General features: G+C 44.9%; 1 protein-coding gene across 2 annotated transcripts in view; it reads left to right on the forward strand.

Annotated features, from left to right (window-relative positions):
- The window catches only part of ZGLP1 (zinc finger GATA like protein 1), a 60,749-nt gene that overhangs the window by 22,142 nt on the left and 16,140 nt on the right, over positions 1 to 22,467 (forward strand). For both annotated transcript variants that reach the window (XR_008892175.1, XM_056570579.1), the window contains exons 3-5: positions 2,383 to 3,129; positions 14,290 to 14,393; positions 16,924 to 17,017. Coding sequence is in view for 1 of the 2 variants with exons in the window: in XM_056570579.1 (XP_056426554.1) it covers positions 2,383 to 3,129; positions 14,290 to 14,393; positions 16,924 to 17,017 (945 nt within the window). In the remaining variant the exon portion in view is untranslated. The remainder of the gene's footprint in view (positions 1 to 2,382; positions 3,130 to 14,289; positions 14,394 to 16,923; positions 17,018 to 22,467) is intronic.

The following is a 22,467-nucleotide window of genomic DNA, read 5'->3' on the forward strand; positions in this document are numbered from 1 at the left end:
AGTACTGGAAGGATTAAGATTTTTAAATAGAAGTAATTTACAAATCTGTTTAATTTTCTGGCACCAGTTGATTTAAAAAAAAAATATTTTCCACTGGAGTACCCTTCACATGATGAAAGAATTCTGGGACTTGTAAAAAAAAACAGATAGGCTAGGTTCTTTTATATTTTTCTTTTTGAATACATTTCTGGCTTTGACTCAAAAATTGCAGTGGCCAGAAAAAACCTGTGTGGAAACCTAGCTATTTTCTTGAAAGCTCAGCATGCTCCGCAGGGGGTGTTGTTTCAGGCGTGTTTCACCTCCCATTGAAATGAAATGCCTCCATTATTTAAGAAAGAATATAAGCCACAAAATAAGACGGTGTGAAAACTCCTTAGGCCATGTTCACACGGCTGAATAATTCCATGATTCTGCACAAATTCCTTTCTGCAAATTCTTGTCGAATGGAATTGCGGAATTTTGCCAGACTTGATGCAGAATTTTGGTGGAATATGTTCTCTAAACACCGAATTTTGCCGAAATTCAAGCCCCATTGAGTTCAATGGGATTCCGCCTGCAAATCCAAGTCTTTAAATTTAGCGGAATGCGAAATTTGTGTGAATGGGACAGCAAAATCCTATTGGACATAATGGGCGGTAAATTCCGGCAGAATTTAAGCTGCGTGAATAGTAGGTGACTTTACGGCAGGGTTCATATTGTGGAATCTCCAACCGGAAAAATTCCAGCCAGAGATTCCCAGAGCGGCCTGGACCTTGTGGAATCTCCAAGCATAATTTCTACACTCGGAAATTCTGCAGTGAACCCGGCCTAATGCTTTCGGATTCCTTCACACAATACTGTATCTGCTGCAGATTTTATGCGGTTAAATTAATACAAATAAATGAACACATCATCAAATGCGCAGCAGCTGCGGTATGTGTGGAAAAAAGTTGCTTGTGGTTATCACAAAAATATAATTTTTTTTATCAATTTCCTTTTTAAATTTTTAGGCTATATTCAAATTTTTTTTGTTTTTTACTTTCACTCTTTGTATTTTTATTTTTGTTTTTGCAGATGATTTTGGGGTCATAGACCGCGCAAATGCCCAAAGAAATGTTCCAAAAAAAAAATTGCCATTTTTGTAAACAGAAACAGCCCAAAACAATCCCTTATATATCATTTAATGGCTGTAAAGTTAAAATACATGTGAACTGACAGCTGAATTCAATGCAATTTATTGGGCGAAAAAATTAAATGTTTTGGGAGTTTTTTTGAGGTGTAAAAGGGAAGTGTGAACATAGCCTGAAATGGACTCTTACATCTTTTTTTTTCTAACAGTGATAGATTGAAGTCATCTGTCAATCACAGAAAACCTGCAAATATGTATCACAGAGAACCCTATCTACAGGGTATTTAGATTTATTCCCAGTTTTGGAGGAATAACTACAGACTAAGGAAACATTCCGATTTATTTGACACAATGCAATTTTTTCTTTATCTTACAAATAATATATAAAGGTCAAGGATGTTTAGTAATCATTTTTGCAGTTACTCAATTCCTAAAATAGCCTGAAAGGAAAGAATGTTCAGATGGAAAAAAAACAAAACTATGTTATGGACCCAATTTCATTGCTTAGTGTTTTTTTTTTTTTTTTTTTTAACGTAAGATAATTGACAAGCAACATTTCCGCCATTATTGGTGCAAATTGGTCCAGAAATCTGGCACATTCATAATGTTAAATCTGTCCTATAGACTGCAGTCTTGCGCTACTAGACATAGCAAATGAACAAGGGTGGCGCTGTTTCTTGACTAAAGCAGACTCATTCCCCCCTCCCCCCCACTTTAAAGGGGTCCGGAGGAACAAAAAAATTTTTCATACCAACTGGTGCCACGAAGTTATATAGATTTGTAAATTACTTCTATATACGAATCTAAATCCTTCCAGTACTTATCAGATGCTGTATACTACAGAGGAAGTTGTGTAGTTCTTTCCAGTCTGACCACAGTGCTCTCTGCTGCTACCTCTGTCCATCTCAGGAACTGTCCTGTAGGAGCAGGAGCAAATCCCCATAGAAAACCTCTCCTGCTCTGGACAGTTCCTGACACAGACAGAGGTGTCAGCAGAGAGCACTGTGGTCAGACTGGAAAGAACTACACAACTTCCTCTGGAGCATACAGCAGCTGATAATAACTGGAAGGATTAAGATTTTTTTTTATAGAAGTAATTTACAAATCTGTATAACTTTCTGGCACCAGTTGATTTGAAAACATTTTTTATTCCTTCCGGAGTACCCCTTTAAGATGCCAGAAAGGTGCAGTAAGCAAACAGCTGGTTGACAATATCAATTTCCATAACTTTTCTTGTACCTAACTTACACGGTATTTCTTTATTTTTTTAAAAGGTCCTCTTCAGTACCAAGAAACCACACCAAAAAATCTCAAAAATTTGGGCACAAAATGTCATGTGTGACGGAAATTCCAGAACCCAGTATTATTTATTTACTGGAAGAAAGCATGAATAATCTACCAAAAAGGGACAATAATTTTGAAGATGACCAAGTGAACAGTTGCTCCAAGAATGGGGAACACGTAAGGACGGACTCTGTAAGGAATGGTCGTAGGATGACTCCATGCTCCTCCTCTATGACTAGCGATGCCATGGAGCTCTTAAATCTGATTAATATGCAATGCAGCCACTTAAATAAGTTAGGAGGAGATCCTCTAAGGATCGAAGAAATAGATCACAAGCAGAGGAATGGTGATGGTCATCCTAAAATGGTGAAAAGTAAGATTTCTAATTCTGATGATCTTTCTTCGACTTCCTCCAATAAACCACATAAGGTCCAAGGCTCAGAACGGGGAAGTCCCGTTATACATGGTGGCCTAGTGTCTGGAGATTGCAACTTGAGTACTTCAGGAGAAGTATCTTCTGTGGAGAGAGAGGAAGACCAATCCGGAGAATGTTCTTTACTAAATACATCCACAGGTAGTGAGGTTTGTGTTAGAAAGACCCCCCGAAAGCAACAGACACCGATGAAGGGAGTGGAAAAACAGGATCCCGCCTTCCAGGGCATTGAGTTTCAGATGCACCTTTGTTTTGAGAAGGAGAAATGTGACGACTGTCAGCTCATCATGACTTCATTTTACAGGTTCGGAACATTAATGGGGGATGTGATGTAGGGTCTCCAGTGAGGTAACACGGTTAAACCTTGGTAATAATAAGTGCAGTAGTTATGCAGGGCCTACCGTATATACTCGAGTATAAGCCGACCCGAGTATAAGCCGAGACCCCTAATTTCAACCCAAAATCCCATGAAAAGTTATTGACTCGAGTATAAGCCTAGGGTGGGAAATACATCATCCCCCCCTGTCATCATCCAGACCCGTCATTAACATCCTCATCATCATCACTGCCTGTCATCATCCAGACCCTCATCATCATCACCTGTCATCATCCCCTTGTCATCATCCCACACATCCCCCCTTCATCATCCCCTTGTCATCATCCCCACCCCCCTTCATCATCCCCTTGTCATCATCCCCACCCCCCTTCATCATCCCCTTGTAATCATCCCACACACCCCCCTTCATTATCCCCTTGTCATCATCCCCACCCCCCTTCATCATCCCACACCCCCCCTTCATCATCCTCTTGTCATCATCCCACACCCCCCCCTTCATCATCCTCTTCTCATCATCCGCCCTCAGTGGTCTTCAACCTGCGGACCTCCAGAGGTTTCAAAACTACAACTCCCAGCAAGCCCGGACAGCCGATGGCTGCCCGGGCTTGCTGGGAGTTGTAGTTTTGAAACCTCCGGAGGTCCGCAGGTTGAAGACCACTGCGGCCTTCGACATCATCCAGCCCCCTCTCACCCCCCTTTAGTTCTGTACAGTACTCACCTCCGCTCGGCGCTGGTCCGGTGCTGCAGGACTGTCCGGAGAGGAGGTGGTCCGGTGGGATAGTGGTTCCGGGCTGCTATCTTCACCGGGGGCGCCTCTTCTCCGCGCTTTCGGCCCAGAATAGAGGCGTTGCCTTGACGATGACGCAGAAGTACGTTGGCAATGAACGTACCTCTGCGTCGTTGTCAAGGCAACGTGACTATTCTGGGGCTGGGCCTCCCCGGTGAAGATAGCAGCCCGGAACCACTATCCCACCGGACCACCTCCTCTCCGGACAGTCCTGCAGCACCGGACCAGCGCCGAGCGGAGGTGAGTACTGTACAGAACTAAAGGGGGGGTGAGAGGGGGCTGGATGATGTCGAAGGCCGCAATGGTCTTCAACCTGCGGACCTCCGGAGGTTTCAAAACTACAACTCCCAGCAAGCCCGGACAGCCGATGGCTGCCCAGGCTTGCTGGGAGTTGTAGTTTTGAAACCTCTGGAGGTCCGCAGGTTGAAGACCACTGCGGGTGGAGAGTTCACTCGAGTATAAGCCGAGGGGGGTGTTTTCAGCACAAAAAATCGTGCTGAAAAACTCGGCTTATACTCGAGTATATACGGTACCTTAAAGGGATAGTCTGCTGGAAAAAAATTTTTTTAATCAACTGGTGCGAGAAAGTTAAACAGATTTGTAAATTACTTCTATTTAAAAATGTTAATCCTTCCAGTACTTATCAGCTGCTGTATACTACAGAGGAAGTTCTTTTCTTTTTGAATTTTCATTTCGGTCTGACCACAAGTGCTCTCTGCTGACACCTCTGTTCATGTCAGGAACTGTCTAGAGCAGGATAGGTTTGCTATGGGGATTTTCTCTGTGGTAGCGGGGTGTGATGAGGGCTGATGTACTTGTTACCCTAGGTACAGATGTCAATGACCCCTTGTATTCATGATGCCAGGGCGTGGTTTAGGCTAAAACCACCCGAAGGTATACCGCTGGGTCCTGGGCTAGGCATGGGGGGGCAATAAAGATTCCGACGTCAAGTTACGGACAATGGTAGCTTTACTGAGGGTAGACAGATGGTAAAGTCTATACAGTTCAGCCAGGACCCAAGGAGGTGACCAGTGATACATAGACTTTAAGGGCTTGCTGTAACTTTAGCTTACTTGCATTGATGGTGGCTGAAGGACTTGACTTTGAGGTCTCCAACACTCTGGACACACACTCTAGGCACGACTGCACTGGACCTCAGCAGGAAGCAAGAGCTAAGAGCTCAAAGAGGGAGAAGCTAGCTCCACCCATTGCTTATATGGGGGAGACTAGCAGGGAGTCCATAGGTCACTCTTGGGATCACCTGGTCACTGGTACCTCCTGGGTAACAATCACATGACATAACTCTTAAAGATACAACACATTTTATAATACAATACACTGCAGAACATATGTACAGGGGGGAAACAGGTGCAAGGGGCCCTGGGGACACTGAAGGAGGCTGCCTGACAGGGCAACAAGGGTACGGAGAAACATCCCCCGTACCGGGCCACCACAAACTCCCCCTCTTAAATACAGTCGTCCTCGACGCCCAGTCCTGGAGGGTGGAGGACTGAAGTGGCCACTGGGGCCTAGTGACAGTTCCTGGGGCATTATGTAAAATGTCCTTCACAGGTCTGGTTATAGAACAAGGTAGAAATGAGTCCATGTAGCACTGTTAATGTCCATACATGCTCTTTGGTTTAGTAAACATGTAGGATTAACGAGCTTTGTAACTGCTCTAGGAACACATTTTAAACCATAATACACACAAGTTTGCAGATTGGGCTGCCGGAGGCTATCTACTCAATGCTTTGGCTGCTGGGGCCCCTTCTGTTCTTAACACTTCTCCCCAGAACTCAACAAGTACTGTGATACTGTATAACCATTTTACCTCTGCATAATGTACTCTGCCTTTACACATGTCTTACTTTTAGTTCCAGGGGAACCCTCTGGCCAGAAGAGTAAGTACATGAGGACAGACAAATGTTAGACAGATATATATAGATATATATATATATATATATATATATATATATATATATATATATATATTGGACATTTGTGGACTGGGACTACAAGTAATGTTACAGTCCTAACTTAAGTGTTTACATATAAACCTGCGCAACACCACTTCTGGAGAGTCTGGAACGCCTTCTTCTTTGGGAGCTCTTGGAACCTCTGGAACAGCAGCCATTTCTTCCTCAGTGAACTTGAAAGCTGACATTAGTCAAGGACTAGTTGGATTCGGAGTCACTGGCAGCAGTGGTGAAGAGACTGATCACAGGGTCGGCACTCTAGAGACTGGGGGTATAAACTGGAGCCAACGGTGACAAGACTGCGACTGGTGTGGAGATTAATGTCTGTTGGACCGGCCCGGGGTTGGTGAGATACAGAAGATCACAGGCTGACTCGGAGAAAACATGGGGAAATCCATAGATGGATGGATCCCTTCGCCTGGGACGTACTCTCTCGCAGGTCTGACAGCTGGAGGAGATGGTGCTAGGAGCACTGGCAGATCTTCTTTTTAGACACAACTTGATCTTTTTTCGGTGAACAACTTGCAGCTTAGACCCATGCTTTTGTACTTCATACACATCTGAATCTGGACAGGGTATGGCCGTCACCGTGTACGGTTCTGTCTCCCAGATAGAGTCTAACTTATGGGTTCTTGGAAAACTTCCGCAGCCACATTTTGTCGCCCAATTGAAGTGCTTTGGCAGTGGCATGACGATTATAGTCCTATATGTCTTTGCTGAGCCTCACCCATCTTCTTGCGGATGGGCGAGGCTTGCGGAGAGTTGTTGAACGGGGCTTGGAGCCCAAATGCTTGGTCCTTAGGAAGCTGCCCATGTCACCCCATAATCAAGTAGAATGGGGTGTATCCGATGAACAATGGGCTGTGTTATTATAGATCTCCAATAGTTCGGGCAGCAATCGGGACCACTCTTCATGTCTGGAGACAGAGGCTGCTCGCAACATGTGAATAAAGACTTGATTAATGCGCTCACAGAGCCTGTTCTCCTGGGGGTGGTAAGCATCAGTCCGGAGTTTCTTGCATGCATGGAATTGACACAGCTCTTGGAAGAGTTGGGCCTCAAAGGCCATTCCGCGGTCCATCAGGACAGAGTCCAGACACCCAAGGGTTTGCACTCAATTGGAAGAAGAAGATCTGGGCGGCTGTCTTTGCTGTGAGGTCCTTAATGAGTACAACGACAACCCACTTAGAGTAGTGATCCACCATGGTGAGAGCATATGTGTACCCAGAGCGGGTAGCAGACAAATTGACATGGGCCTTTCACTCTGGATGGTATGAAGGGGTGCTCTTGCGTCCTTGCACCCATTAGTGACATTACAGACTGCACATTCACTGCACCATTTTTCAATGTCACTCTGCATTCCGATCCAATAGAATCTTTGCCTGACAGCTGCTTCGGTCTTGTGGACTCCAAAGTGTCTTGACTGATCATGGTATGCGTTGAGGACCGTCGCCGTGTCTCTTTGGGGAACCAGAATCTGATGAAGTCGATCACCAGAGACCGGATCCAAAGAATTTCGGTACAACAGTCCCTTGTGCACAAACAGTCACTTCCTCTGTTGCCACAAACGTTTCAGCTCGTAGTCAAGTTGAGCCTGGCGTAGATAGGTTGGTACTTTTTTTGCCAAAAGGTAGTCCAACATATCCCCCATGATTCAACTTTCGTCTTGAAGAGTCTTCCAGGTGTATAGGTCTTCTTCAACCTTTTTGGACCTGGTTTCACCGTCCATGAGGGCAGTCACAACATTCTGGTTCACAAACCGTGCATCTCCACGTCTTCCCACACGTCTTCGACAGGGGGTTCTTCGTCTGGGGTCACCCTAGACAGTACGTCGGCATTGACATTCGACTTGCCACTTCTGTACTTGATGGTGAAACTAAAATTGGCTAATCTTGAAGTCCAACTCTGCTCGATGGCAGCCAACTTGGCAGTGTTCAGGTGGGCCAATGGGTTATTATCCGTGTAGACAGAAATGGCGTTGCAGCCAAATAGTCTTTGAACTTTTCGGTCACGGCCCACACCAGGATTTCCAACTTAAATGAGCTGTATATTGTATCGTTCTTCTCAGCTCCTTGCAGGTTACGACTTGCATAGGCAATTACTCGCACTTGCCCTTCCTGGACTTGGGACAGGACAGCTCCCAGACTTTCAAAACTGGCATCAATGTACAGCCGGAATGGCTTGCTGTAGTCTGGATACACCAAGATGGGAGGTTCTGTCAGCAGACGTTTGAGAACTCGGAACGCCATCTCTTGCTCTTTGTCCCATTCAACAGGTAGTCTTCCATTGTAGTTCTCCTTCACCGTACCCAGTAAGAGAGCTGTGAGGGGTTCTGCAACCTGGGCGATGTGGGGAATGAAACGGCGGTAGTAGCAGGCAAACACCAGGAAGCTCCTGAAATCCTTCACCATGCGTGGGGTTGACCAGTTCTTGACAACTTCCACATTTACAGGATTAGGCTGGACTCCATCTGTGCTGACAACACGACCCAAGTAGTGAACCTGAGGTTTGAGCAAGTGACACTTTGATGGTTTGATCTTCAGCCCATGCTTGATCAGGACTTGAAAGACGTCTGACAGGTGGCTAAGGTGTTCCTGGTAGGACTTGGAATACACAATGACATCATCCAGGTACAAAAGGACACTTTGAAAATTCAGATGGCCAGGCACCTTTCCATCAGACACTGGAACATAGCAGGGGCAATGCACAACCCAAACGGCATACTTTTAAACTCGAACAGTCCCATGGGTGTCACGAAGGCGATCTACTCCCAATCCATGGGCACTTGCCAATATCCACTGGTTAATTCCAGGGTGGAGAAGTAAGCAGCCGACCCGAGGGCGGTGAGTGACTCCTTCATTCTTGGCAATGGATAAGCATCCTTGTGTGTGACATTGTTCAATTTCCTGTAGTCGACACAGAAGCGGATGGGTCTGTCCTTTTTCATGACTAGGACAAGTGGTGCCGCCCAGGGGCTCTGACTTTCCTGGATTACGTCTGCCTCTTTCATGTTGGCCAGCATCTTCTTGACAGTCTGATACATGCCGGGTGCGACCGGACGGTGTCTTTCATTGATAGGTGGGCTCTGACCTGTGAGGATCCGGTACTGAATCATTGAAGTCTGCCCAAAGTCTGTGGGGTGCTTGCTGAAAGCCTCATGGTACCTCTTGGCAACATTGATGATTCCATTGACTTGATCCCTTGGGGTAGTGTTGTCTCCAACTTGGAGTTGCACCCACCAGGGCTCTGGAGGGCTCACACTGGCTCCTTCGGCCACTTGAGCTGCATGCTGTCGGGCCACCAGACGTTCTGTTACTATGTCTTTTGGCTCTAGAAGGTACAGCTGGGTTACAGGAGTGTATTTGGGCAAGACAGTAGCAGAATCAGACAGGTTTACTAACCGCACCAGGACTCTCCCGTTGGTGACAGTGACAAGGCTTGTCGCAGCTCGAACAAGAGGATGATCTTCCAATTGCATAGGTTTCAGCAGGGCTTGATAGTCCCTATTCTTGACTCCGGGACGTGCACAACACCAGATGATAGTCTCCGTGTTGGGTTGTAAGGTCACCGACCTGATGTCTTGAACTCGTACTCTGCAGATTTCACCTTGCTTGTTAGCAAACTTCTGCTCCGCCTGTAGAACTTTCAAGTGGTGCTGCGCAGCCCACTGGCCTGAAGGGGACATATGGGGGAAGAGAGGCATACATGGCATCTAACACTTCAGTGAAACAATTCTTCGTAATGTTCATCCCCAATTTAAACTCAGCAGACCCCTTATCTGTCACATTAGTTACAATCACTCCCTGTCCACTGAGTACATGCTCTCCCAACTGAATGGTTGGCTCCTAGTATTGATATCTGGGGGGACTGGTTGCCTATTACCCACAACTACTCGGAAGTTAACCTCATCAGGCTCACACAATAAACTAGCATCCCAATGCTGATAGAAAACACTTTTAGGTATAGTAGACACTTGTGACCCTGTATCTATCTATGCCTCCAAGCGTACACCTTCTACAATAACTTTTACATATGGGCAGGAGGTGACATAAAGTGAGAGTCCTGACTGAGGTTGCGCGGGGATTGGACCTGATGACTGTTTTCCTGAGGGCCCGGCCCTTGACCTCAGGGGAAATCATTTTAAATCCCTGCACTGCATTTTCCGATGTCCTGACTTATTACAGTAAGTGCAAAAGGGTCTTTGAGTCCCCGAGGGTCTATTGGGCGGAGGTTGCGGTAATTGAAATAGTGGGGAGCAGGGGCAGGTTTCCTAGGCAGGGGCGGTTCATGGTGAGGTAGAGTGGCCTGGGTTGCAAGCTCCTTCACAGCCTTAGTCAGTTGTTCAATATCCTGCCTAACACTCTGGAAATCTGAGGCTGCAGTGACTAGCAAAGTAGAGGACACTGGGGAAGGGGCTGATGACGGAGGTGGTATAGATCTGGCTACCGTCCCTAGTGGCTCTGGAACAGGTGTAAAAGGCGCAAAAGCTTCCTCTAACTCAGTCCCGGACTCAATCACTTGGGGTTTTGGACCGCTAACATTCTCAGCTGGGCTTTGTCCCACTTATTATGAGCCCCATCAATAAATCTGTCCATTAACGACTTATTGTTCTGCTTGGGAGTTATACCATCTAGCTTTTGGACAGTCTCTACGGCATTCTGTAGGGCCCTATTCTCTCAAGGTCTCACCTGGCTTTTGTCACCTTTCATACAGCCGGAGACGTACCTCTGATGGAGAATGTGACTCAAATACCTGGTACAATCCTTCAAAGATCTGCTCTACAGTCACCTTCTCGGAGGCTGGTCACGTGTGGACTTCCTCTAGCACCGGTCCCTGGAGTTGTCCTGTGAGCAATTGCACCTGTTGATTAGGAGGGAAAGAGTAAAAGACAAACAAACTCTGGATCCTTTCTTTGAAATCCCTCAGGGTGAAGGGGTCTCTATTGTAGGTAGGGAGGACAGGGTTCCCCATAAATACCGGTGCAGATGCTGGAACACCAGGACTGTTGATGCTGACTGCAGGTAGAGCGGGCAAGATCCTGGCTGCTGGGGCAGGTGATGACCTCGCTGCTGGAGATGAAGGGGCGCTGTTGCCTGGTTGATCTGGAGAGCTGGATTCTGACATCTTGTTAAGTTTTGAGTGCGATGTCGCTTTAAGAAGAATAAGATGCTTTTCCCTTTAAGATGATTGCTAAAGTGCTGCAGTGGCTTGGACTTGACTGATGGGGGTACTGTAATGGATGCTCCCCCTCTATTTTGCAGGCACCTGGTTGTAATCCGTCTTGCGACCAGACTTGCAGGTACTAATGGGTTAATAATGTAGGAAGTGCCAAGGGGCAACTCAGCTCACTCACCACACCGTAATGTAGTCCTGGGCTTCATAGGGAGAGAGCAGTCTGGAGCACGAACACACGGGCCGCTTCCCGTTAATGGCATATAGAAAGAAGGTGAGAAGTTCAGCTCGCTGACCAGAAAATTAAAACTTAACCTTTACTGTGGACGGTTAAAATCCATGAGGACCAAAATATCTAAATGATGAATAAAAACATCAATATGGTATTTCATATATAAACGGGCACTGTCCGCTTATGCATTGCCATGATTAAGGGCTCATCTGCAGCCCGAAACGCGTCGGCGCGATGTTTTTATTCATCATTTAGATATTTTTGTCCTCATGGATTTTAACCGTCCACAGTAAAGGTTAGTTTTAATTTTCTGGTCAGCGAGCTGAACTTCTCACCTTCTTACTAATGGGTTAATGCTAGCAGATACTGACACCGGAGACTTAATACTGACAATCGGTGTTTGCAGAGTCTGCACTACAGTGGGTGCTTGACGGATAGTAGCAGAGCTGGATGCAGCAGCCGGAACCTCCGATAAACTTCCTGTTTTGGTCCGGTCGGCAAAATCTCCCCCTGTGCAATACAGGGCAGATCTTTGGTTCCTCCTCGCTTGATTGAAGAGGCGTCACCGCTGGGGACTGATTGGGCAGAGCTGCGACCGCTTGCGCGCACGGGAAACATGGGACCAACTTAACCCTTTCAGATACTATCTCTGTACAGTTCTCAGTAGCAGATAACAGTCTTTTCTTCACCTCCCCCTCTATTTCACAAGCGCCACAAGTAAACCACTTTTCATTTGCAAAGTTCCATACACTTTCTGGCCCAGACTTAAATCGCATTTACATGCGGTTTTTGCAGACAATATTGGACACAGTTTTGACTAGGAGAGGACTTGTGGCATAAGGCCCACACCCGTATCCTGTTCGTGACGCCAAAAGTTGTGGTAGTGGGGTGTGATGAGGCCTGATCTTGTTACACTAGGGGCAGGTGCAAGGGGCCCTGGGGACACTGAAGAAGGCTGCCTGACAGAGCAGCAAGGGTATCATCTCCCATACTGGGCCACCACAACTCCTAAACTGGACAGTTCCTAAATTGGGCAGAGGTGTCAGCAGAGAGTACTGTGCTTAGACAAAAAGGAAATTCAAAAAGAAAAAAACTTCCTGTTGAGCATACAGCATCTGGTAAGTACTGGAAGGATTAAGATTTCTAAATGGAAGTAATTTACAAATCTGTTTAACTTTCTGGCACCAGTTGATTTAAAAAAAAAAATTAAAAACGTTTTTCAACAGGGTACCCTTTTAAGGGAAGTACACAACAGAGAGGTGGTCCCTGACCAAAATTTTTAACTTAGGCTTTTGATTTTGGGGCATGATGGCTTTGTACTTCTTTACTTCAAAGCTGTTGATAAAAGGGTGGTGTGATGCCTGGGTAGGGTTAGCTTTGCCATATTTGCTAATAATGTGGCACCTGTCGAGAAGCAGAGCCTTAGGGTGCTCATACATTTGGATGAAAGTTGGCCAAACTTACTGATTTTGGCAGGATTGTCTAACTATATAAAACTGTTCATACACATTAGGTAAATGTCAGTCTCTCCCAGGGGCAGATATTGGGGGAGAGAAGTATCAGGCAGTTGGAGGTCAACATGCCCACCCCTTTTTATCTGAGGGGAAATAAGATGCCACCAGAAGGATCCACGTGTTAAAGGAGATATATCATGGGGAAAAACGTATCCTCTATCCAAAGGATGTCGGCTATCTCTGGCACTCCCATAAAGATATATGCGTGGCGCCCCCTGCATATATCTTTATGGGAGTGCCGGAGATAGCTGACTACCTTTGGATAGAGCATAAGTTCTGCTTCGTGCATGGGTCGTGACCTGTCACTCCCCGGGAGAGTCTGGGTGCCATACAGGAGATCACGGGGGGTCCCAGTGGTCGGACCCCCCGCAATCTAAAACGTATCCCCTATTCTTTGGATTGTGGATATGTTTTTCCCCATGGTACTTTAATCACCTCTAATTCAGTGTCCCAGCTGAGTATATAGTCCACTTGAAAAATAACTTATCCCTATGCACAGGATTGCTGAGGGGGTCCGACCACTGGAATCCTCACAAAAGGGCCACAACTCCCAGAGAAAGTATGTGCTGCAGACATGCTCTACTCACTTTTATGGGAGCGTCAAAGATACCCAGGTACAGCACCCAAGCATCTCTGACACTCCCATAGAAACGAACAGAGCACGTTCCGTCTACAGCACGCAGCCTCTCTGGGAGTCGGGGCCTGTACTAGAGTTTGTAAGGGGGTCTCAGTTGCCGGACCCCTACGATCAATTACTTATCCCCTATTTTGTTGTTAGGGGGATAAGTTATTTTTCACTTGACATCCCCTTTAAAGAAAGTTCACACCACTCATGAGAGAAGGGGCCAAGTTGGGCTGGTTCTTATTTTTCATAGGCACCATAGCTGTGGTATGTGTTGTACATGAGTTTATATAAATATATGTAAAATAATTATTTCCCTCAGAGAGGGACACCGCACCAATCTACAGAGATGGCCGCTCACCAGCCAAGCCAGATCACCCTGCTCTGTACTGACAAGGGGCAAACACCCTGAAACAGCTGTCTGCAGATGGGTTGTCTTTCCTTCTGGGGAGATTTCTGGCTTGGCATAAAACCCAATCAGTTTTTGAGACTCCATAGCTGGAGCTAAGGCTGATTCCTGGGCATGCTAGTGTGTGTGTGTGTATATATATATATATATATATATATATATATATATATATATATATATAAAATCTTTCATTCATTCACAATCTCACGTCTTGCTCCTTGGCACATATGGGGTATAGGGCTAGTAGCACCTCTACAGTTGTCGATTTGGGTTTAGCAATGTCTACGGGCGGAACAATAGTTGAAAGTACAATAAATCTATTCAGCACAAAGTCTGTGGATAAGAATATATTAAAATGATGTGTTGCTAAGAATGGCATGTTAATAGCCGACCTGACCTTCTGGATTCTTTACAGCCGGACAAGAAGTAGAAGAAAGAGCACGAAATCCAGACTGCGATTTAAGTCAACATCTCTGTCCAGTGGTTCTGAAGACGATCACATGCCTCCGCCCTCCTCAAGTACCTATCATATATATACTGCTGTCTATGGTGACAATAAATATTCATGCACTGATTATGAGAACATAACATTTTAATTATAAATAATAATAGTAATCACACACTTAGAGATTATCAAGGAGTGATTTATAGGAGGAAAGGAGGATACAAAAGTGGTGTACAATGTGCACAATGGCGACTTTTTTGCCTTTTATTGCCAATCCACTCATCCCCCCCCCCCCCCGTAAAGGGGTACTCCGGTGGAAAACTATATACAGTATATATATGTATATATAGATATATATATATATATATATATATTTTTTTTTTTTAATCAACTGGTGCCAGAAAGTTAAACAGATTCTGTAAATTACAGCTATTAAAAAAATCTTAATCCTTCCAGTACTTATCAGCTGCTGTATGCTCCAGAGGAAGTTGTATTTCTTTCTGGAGTTCTTTCCAGTCTGACCACAGTGCTCTCTAAAGACACCTCTGTCCATGTCAGGAACTGTCCAGAGTACAATCAAATCCACATAGCAAACCTCTCCTGCTCTGGACAGTTCCTGACATGGACAGAGGTGTCAGTAGAGAGCACTGTGATCAGACTGGAAAGAAGTCCAGAAAGAAATACAACTTCCTGTGGAGCATACAGCAGCTGATAAGTAATGGAAGGATTAAGATTTTTTAAATAGAAGTAATTTACAAATCTGTCTAACTTTGTGTCACCAGTCGATTAAAAATTTTCTTTTTCCTGAGAACCCCTTTAAATACATAAAGTGAACCATCGTCACAAAAAAAATTACATAAAATTGCACAATAGAAACAACCAATTACGTCATTAGGGACAGGGATACATGCAGGTGTACAGGGGTATGCTGACAATAATAAACCCCAATATAACCAAAAATACCCATGGGCCATAACATCTGTTGGGTTACAAAAAGTCTCCTTACATTTCCAGGAAGAATAACAGAGGAACATCACAACACAGAATAGACATGCTCTAAAAATGTTTTCTAATGGGGAGTATTTACTTAAAACAGACACACAAAGAAAGGTGACCGCTCCCTCTCATTGTTTCCAATGGGATTCTGCTGCACCATGCATGCGGTGTAATTCCTGTGGCATAAAATTATGAAGTGGAAATTCCAGAATGTGCAGAAAGAATGAACTTTTAGCGGAATCCTCTTGGAAGAACATTGCCATCTATGGAGGTGGCACATTTCTTAGAGGTCCTGGCGCTGACTGATTCAGTCGGCACTGCCACGCGCAGGATGTCCGTCTGGAATTTTTCCATGCGGATATTCTGCCATGTGAATGGGCTCTTACTGTCCCTCTCAGCCCCATCAGTTCTTTATCTGCCAGACTTGCATAATAATAATAATAATGATAGTTTCTATACATTTAATAAAAGTTCCCGTATACAGTTCCCGTATCAGTTTTTTGATAAAATAACTGATTCCTCAAAACCTGACTAAACTGTATCCAAACTTGTGTACAAATTTTAATCCAGATATGGTTTGAAATATGATGTCTGGTTGCATCAGTTTTTTAAGAAAAAAACTTATATGTTTTAAACTTTTCACTCCATTATGAATAAAGTTTCACTTGTTTGATTGAAATTACAATAAAAAAAACTGTGCAAAGTCAAAAAACGTATAATGAAAACCGGATGGAACGGTATGCACATATGGTTCTATACGGTTCCCATTGACTCCCATGTTTTAAAAAAAACGTATACGATTCAATACAGTTTTTCACCCGGACCAAAAAACGTGGTAGGCTACAGTTTTGGGTACGGGAAAAAACCGTAGAAGACACAAAATGGACACAACCTGATGCATCGTTTGGCATACGGTTTTCAATGGAGAGTCAATGCATGCGGTTCTCAGTACGGTTCCGTACGGTTTTCACATTGAAAACATATACTGGAACTGTATTGTAAAAATATGGTGTGAACCCGGCCTTAAAGAGTACTTGTCATGATCTTGTTAACTTTTATAATCCTCCCAGTTCACTGCCCCATCATGATAAACCACCCCCTGCCTTTATTTTTATTATTTTTTAGTTTTCTACCTTCATATTTCTCTGTATTTTTTGCTCAATCTCACAGACTCACAGACTGGGAAGGGGCGTTCCCCAGCAGGCGTGACATCATCTGAAGCCATAGAGGGGAGAACTTCCTCCCTCACTCTGCTACACACACAGCCCAGAGCATTTCAGTGTGAGATGAGCTATGATCGGTTAAGGCTGCACACCCTCTCCTCCCCCCTCCCCCCCCTTCAGCTCTCCAGACTTTCTGCGTTTCCTGATTTTGGATTTCTGCCAGGCCAGCAGGAATGCAAAGTCTATGCAAGAGATGGGGAGAAATATGCTCTGGACAAGTAGGGAGCAGTGGCAGCTTTTTTAAACACAATTAAAACATAGAAAACTTCATTTTTTTTCTTAAAACAAAGAACATTAGAAAGATTTTTTATTTACCATAAGGAGTGCTATAGCAAAAACTATTTTTATTGACAGTGCCCATATAAATTAATATCTCTATGTTTAGGAAGCAAACAATGCGCATCTTGTAAGACCCAGAAAACCCCTTTATGGAGGGACGCAGAGGACGGGACACCACTATGTAACGCCTGTGGAATCAGGTAACCAAAAAATGCACGACAAACTGACAGTGAACACACACTTTGCATAATGTGGTATAAACATCATTATAAATACTTCCTGGTAATGTGGCAAGAATTTATATTTAATTAGAAAACCTTAAACCACACTCTGTATTGTTTAAGTTACTTTGTACATAGAATTTTTTTTGTTTTATGCAAATGTAAAGCTTAGGGTGCTTTCACACTACTTGTGTGATTGTAGTGTACAGTTGCTCGATCCTTGGTGTTTGGCTGTCCAGGCATGCTGGGAGTTGTAGTTTTGCAACAGCTGGAGGCACCCTGGTTGGGAAAGACTGTTGTAAGGATATGCATTTTTGAAGTCTGGTTATCCCCTCTAAGGCTGGGTTCACACCACGTTTTGTTAAATACGGCTCCCGTATACGGCTGGGAGTAGGGGGGGGGGCTTAATCGCATGGCCCGCACTCAGCCGTATTCGGGAACCGTATTTAATGTATGTCTATGAGCCGACCGGAGTGAACCGCAGCCTCCGGTCAGCTTCGTTTTCGGCCATATGCGGTTTCCCGACCGCAGGCAAAAACGTGGTCGACCACGTTTTTGCCTGCGGTCGGGAAACCGCATACGGCCGAAAAAGCAGCCGACCGGAGGCTGCGGTTCACTCCGGTCAGCTCATAGACATGCATTAAATACGGTTCCCCTGAGTGCGGGCGCCGCGATTAAGCACCGCCCCCTCCTCCCAGCCGTATATATTTAACAAAACGTGGTGTGAACCCAGCCTAAGGGTGCTTTCTCACTACTATTGTAGTGTACGGTTGCTGGATCCCGTTGGGAGGGGCAAAAACCGTCCAAATACGGTTTTCTGACCGGACCTAGAACCGTGGTGTACCACGGTTTTAGGTCCGGTCAGAAAACTGTATACGGAGCAAAAATGAGACAATAGGAGTTAGCGTTTGACTTCCGGTCGGCTCATTGAAATGAATAGGGTTCGGGACGGATACGGGAGCGGCCGGTTTTCGCCCCTCCCAACCGGATCCAGCAACCGTACTCTATAATCGTAGTGTGAAAGCCCCCTTAGAGAGGGGATAACCAGACTTCATATCCTTACAACAGTCGTTCCCAACCAGGGTGCCTCCAGCTGTTGCAAAACTACAACTCCCAGCATGCCCGGACAGCCTTTGGCTGTCCGGGCATGCTGGGAGTTGTAGTTTTGCAACAGCTGGAGGCACCCTGGTTGGGAAACACCGCCTCAGGATATGCTATTATGATTAGGTTGTTTACTTGAATGTGCACCTCCATTACAAATAGTTTGGCGCTTGCAAGAGTGAACCGGCCTGAAACCGATGTAAAGAATAAAGAGCGGCTCATGCAGATCAGGGGAACCCACCAATCTAAAATTAAACAAGTAGATAAATGTTAAGTCATGCAACTTTTTAGTATACCTTATGTTTAATAATTTATATTTCTCACCATTTTTAAGAATATTTAGTTTGATGTCAGTGAATGAGAATACTGGGGGAATTTACCAGCGTTTCACACATTCGTCAATGTGTTTTATAACCACTTTTAAAACGTTGCCCAGACATGTTAAAAGTTTAGATCGCACGGGGTCTCAGTCCTGAGATCTGCTGTGATCTCAAGTTTTAGGGTACGTTCCCACACGGCGTATTTTGCTGCGTATTTGCTGCGTATTTGGTGCTGCGTATTTTCCTACCCATTGACTTCAACAGAAAAAATAAAATACGCAGCAGCAAATACGCAGCAAATACGCCGTGTGGGAATGTACCCTTAAAACGGTGAAGTGCGCTGCGGTGTACACTCCACTCCCTGGCCGTCACTTAAACCCAGCTTATTCCACTTAGACTATAATGGAGAGAATGAGTCGGATTTGGCGGCCAGCAAGACAGTGGAGCCTGCTGCTGTGCAACTTGACGGGCTTAAAGGGGTATTCTGGGCAAAAACATCTTCTCCCCTATCCAAAGGAGTCACTAAAAACCAGTATATAGCCATCCCTGCTCTGATATGAGCTGGATACAATTGTATCTAGTCTAGGAAAAAGCCTGTTAGTTTAGATTCATACACCAGCAGATTGTATCCACTTCTGAGCAGAGAGCAGGACAAGTTGTATACAGGTTTCCAGCCTGGGAAACCACAATCTTTTCACTTAATGTCAGAAAAAAAAAGATTGTGCCAGAAATCTAAACCGATTTGTAAATTACTTCTATTAAAAATCTTAACCCTTCCAGTACTTATCAGCTGCTGTATGCTCCAGAGGAAGTTGTGTATTCTGACCACAGTGCTCTCTGCTGACACCTCTGTCCATGTCAGGAACTGTCCAGGGTAGGAGAGGGTTGCTATGGGAATTTGCTCCTACTCTGGACAGTTCCTGATACGGACAGAGGTGTCAGCAGAGAGCATTGTGGTCATACAGAAAAGAACGATACAACTTCCTGTGGAACTTACGGCAGCTGATAAGTACTTAAAGGGTTATGATTTTTTTTAATAGAAGTAATTTACTAATTTACAAATCTGTTTAACTTTCTGGAGCCAGTTGATATGCAAAAAAAAAAAAAAAATGTCTTCCACTGGAATCCCCCTTTAAAGGGGTACTCCGCCCCTGGCATCTTATCCCCTATCCAAAGGATAGGGGATAAGATGTTAGATCGCCGCGGTCCCGCTGCTGGGGACCCCAGGGATCGCTGCTGCGGCACCCCGCTATCATTACTGCACAGAGCGAGTTCGCTCTGTGCGTAATGCCGGGCGATACAGGGGCCGGAGCAGTGTGACGTCATGGCTCCGCCCCTCATGACATCACGGCCCGTCCCCTTAATGCAAGTCTATGGCAGGGGGCGTGATGACCGACACGCCCCCCTCCCATAGACTTGTATTGACGGGGGCGGGCCGTGACATCACGAGGGGCGGAGCCGTGACATAATGATGCTCCGGACCCCTGTATTGCCCGTCATTACGTGCAGAGCGAACTCGCTCTGTGCAGTAATGATAGAGGGGTGCTGCAGCAGCGATCCCTGGGGTCCCCAGCAGCGGGACCCCGGCGATCTGACATCTTATCTCCTATCCTTTGGATAGGGGATAAGATGTCTAGGGGCGGAGTACCCCTTTAAGTAGTTGTGTATATAATTATTTATTTACAGTTTATACATTATAAATAATATAATAAGATTATAGCCTTTTCCCTTATGCATACACATTCCTCAAGATTGAAATTGCAACAGCAACCAAGAAGGACAAGCTATAAGGTTACACAAAGTAGCCGGTGATGAAGTAGCCGGTGTCTCTAAGATCTGCAAATGGACACATTTTCAAGCATTTAGATTCAATCTGTGGCATGTAGGAAGGGATTCTATGGTATCAATAATGAATCCAGAGCAAATTCTTTTTCCAGTCACATAAAACCATAGAAATCAGATAGAATCAGTATGATTGACCCTAGGATGAGCCCCCTGCCTGTGCCCGTGTGTCCGCTCGTAATATGAAGGGACACACGGGCACAGTCAGGGGGCTCACTCTAGGGTCGGTCATTGGCAGATCCATTATCTGTGACCCTACCCTTAACTGAGAAATCTTGGTTTAGTAGTCTATGTGCCTAAGCCAAGATGTCAGCGTGGTGCGCAAATGTCTGAAACATTAAAATATTGATAAAACCACACGGTCAATAGATTACACGGGGGAGGAGAACATACCAAAGTCCAGAATTGCATATTTTTGGTCACTTCATATATCAGGGGGGAAAAAAAAGGAATAAAAAGCGATCAAAAGTCCCATCTAAACCAAAATAGTACCAATAAATACTACAGATCATGGTGTAAATGAGCCCCCATACATTCCTGTATGCGGGAAAATAAAAGCATTTTAGGGGTCAGGAGAGGACAATTTAAAGGGGTACTCCGGTGAAAAACTTTTTTTTTTTTTTTAAATCAACTGGTGCCAGAAAGTTAAACAGATTTGTAAATTAGCAGTAAACAAAGAACAAAGGTGCCCTGCACTCACCGCATAAATCCAGGTAATCCTGCTCCCATCTCGGGTCACAGCTCGAACGCGGAGGACATGGACAGTGGAGCGCTCAGAGGCGACTGCCGGCGGTTTCACGCATAGGAATGCGCTTCATCCGGCCTCGGAACGAGGCCGGATGAAGCGCATTCCTATGCGTGAAAAGCGCATTCCTATGCGTGAAACCGCCGGCAGTCACCTCTGAGCGCTCCACTGTCCATGTCCTCCGTGTTCGAGCTGTGACCCAAGATGGGAGCAGGATTACCTGAATTTAAGCGGTGAGTGCAGGGCACCTTTTGTTCTTTGTTTACTGCTATTTGGTGACTACGGTCTTTATTGTCCTAGCACCTCCGCTGCCAGGGTGGATTTCCAGACTAGCGGGACGCCGTCTCCATCTCGTGGTCTAAGGAGGCTTAAGGTATCGGTGCCACTTCCATTTTCTTTGTTACTATTAGATTGGTAAATTATGTAAAGTAGAAAAAGATAGTGACAGTGGCACCTAACGGTTTATAAAAATGCAAAATATCTATTATAGAGGTCCCACGAATAGCAGACTATAGTGGTAGTCCATGTTCATACTGAATATCCTGTGTGACAGTGGTGCCAGGACTGAGGTATGCAAACGAAACAATAATAATAACGGAGAAAAAGGGTCCGGCAACTCACGGTCTAGACGCTAGCTGTTAACAGGCTTGAAGTCCGTCCATGGGGCAGAGGTAAGTGCGGGAAGCTCAGGAGGCAACCTGAGCTTCCCGCACTTACCTCTGCCCCATGGACGGACTTCAAGCCTGTTAGCAGCTAGCGTCTAGACCGTGAGTTGCCGGACCCCTTTTCTTCGTTATTATTATAGATTTGTAAATTACTTCTATTAAAAAATCTTAATCCTTCCTGTACTTATTAGCTGCTGAATACTACAGCGGAAATTCTTTTCTTTTTGAAATACAGAGCTCTCTGCTGACATCATGAGCACAGTGCTCTCTGCTGACATCTCTGTCCATTTTAGGAACTATCCAGAACGGCATATGTTTGTTATGGTGATTTCCTTTTACCCTGGATAGTTCCTAAAATGGACAGAGTTGTCAGCAGAGAGCACTGTGCTCATGATGTCAGCAGAGAGCTCTGTATTTCAAAAAGAAAAGAATTTCCGATGTAGTGTTCAGCAGCTAATAAGTACAGGAAGGATTAAGATTTTTTAATAGAAGTAATTTACAAATCTGTTTAACTTTCCGGCATCAGTTGATTTAAAAAAAAAAAAAAAAAAAAAAAAAAAGTTTTTCACCGGAGTACCCCTTTAACCCCTTAAGGACTCAGCCCATTTTGGCCTTAAGGACTCAGACAATTTAATTTTTACGTTTTCATTTTTTCCTCCTCGCCTTCTAAAAATCATAACTCTTTTATATTTTCATCCACAGACTAGTATGAGGGCTTATTTTTTGCGTGACCAGTTGTCCTTTGTAATGACATCA

Source organism: Hyla sarda, chromosome 4, assembly GCF_029499605.1.
Source record: "Hyla sarda isolate aHylSar1 chromosome 4, aHylSar1.hap1, whole genome shotgun sequence".
Classification (NCBI taxonomy): domain Eukaryota; kingdom Metazoa; phylum Chordata; class Amphibia; order Anura; family Hylidae; genus Hyla; species Hyla sarda.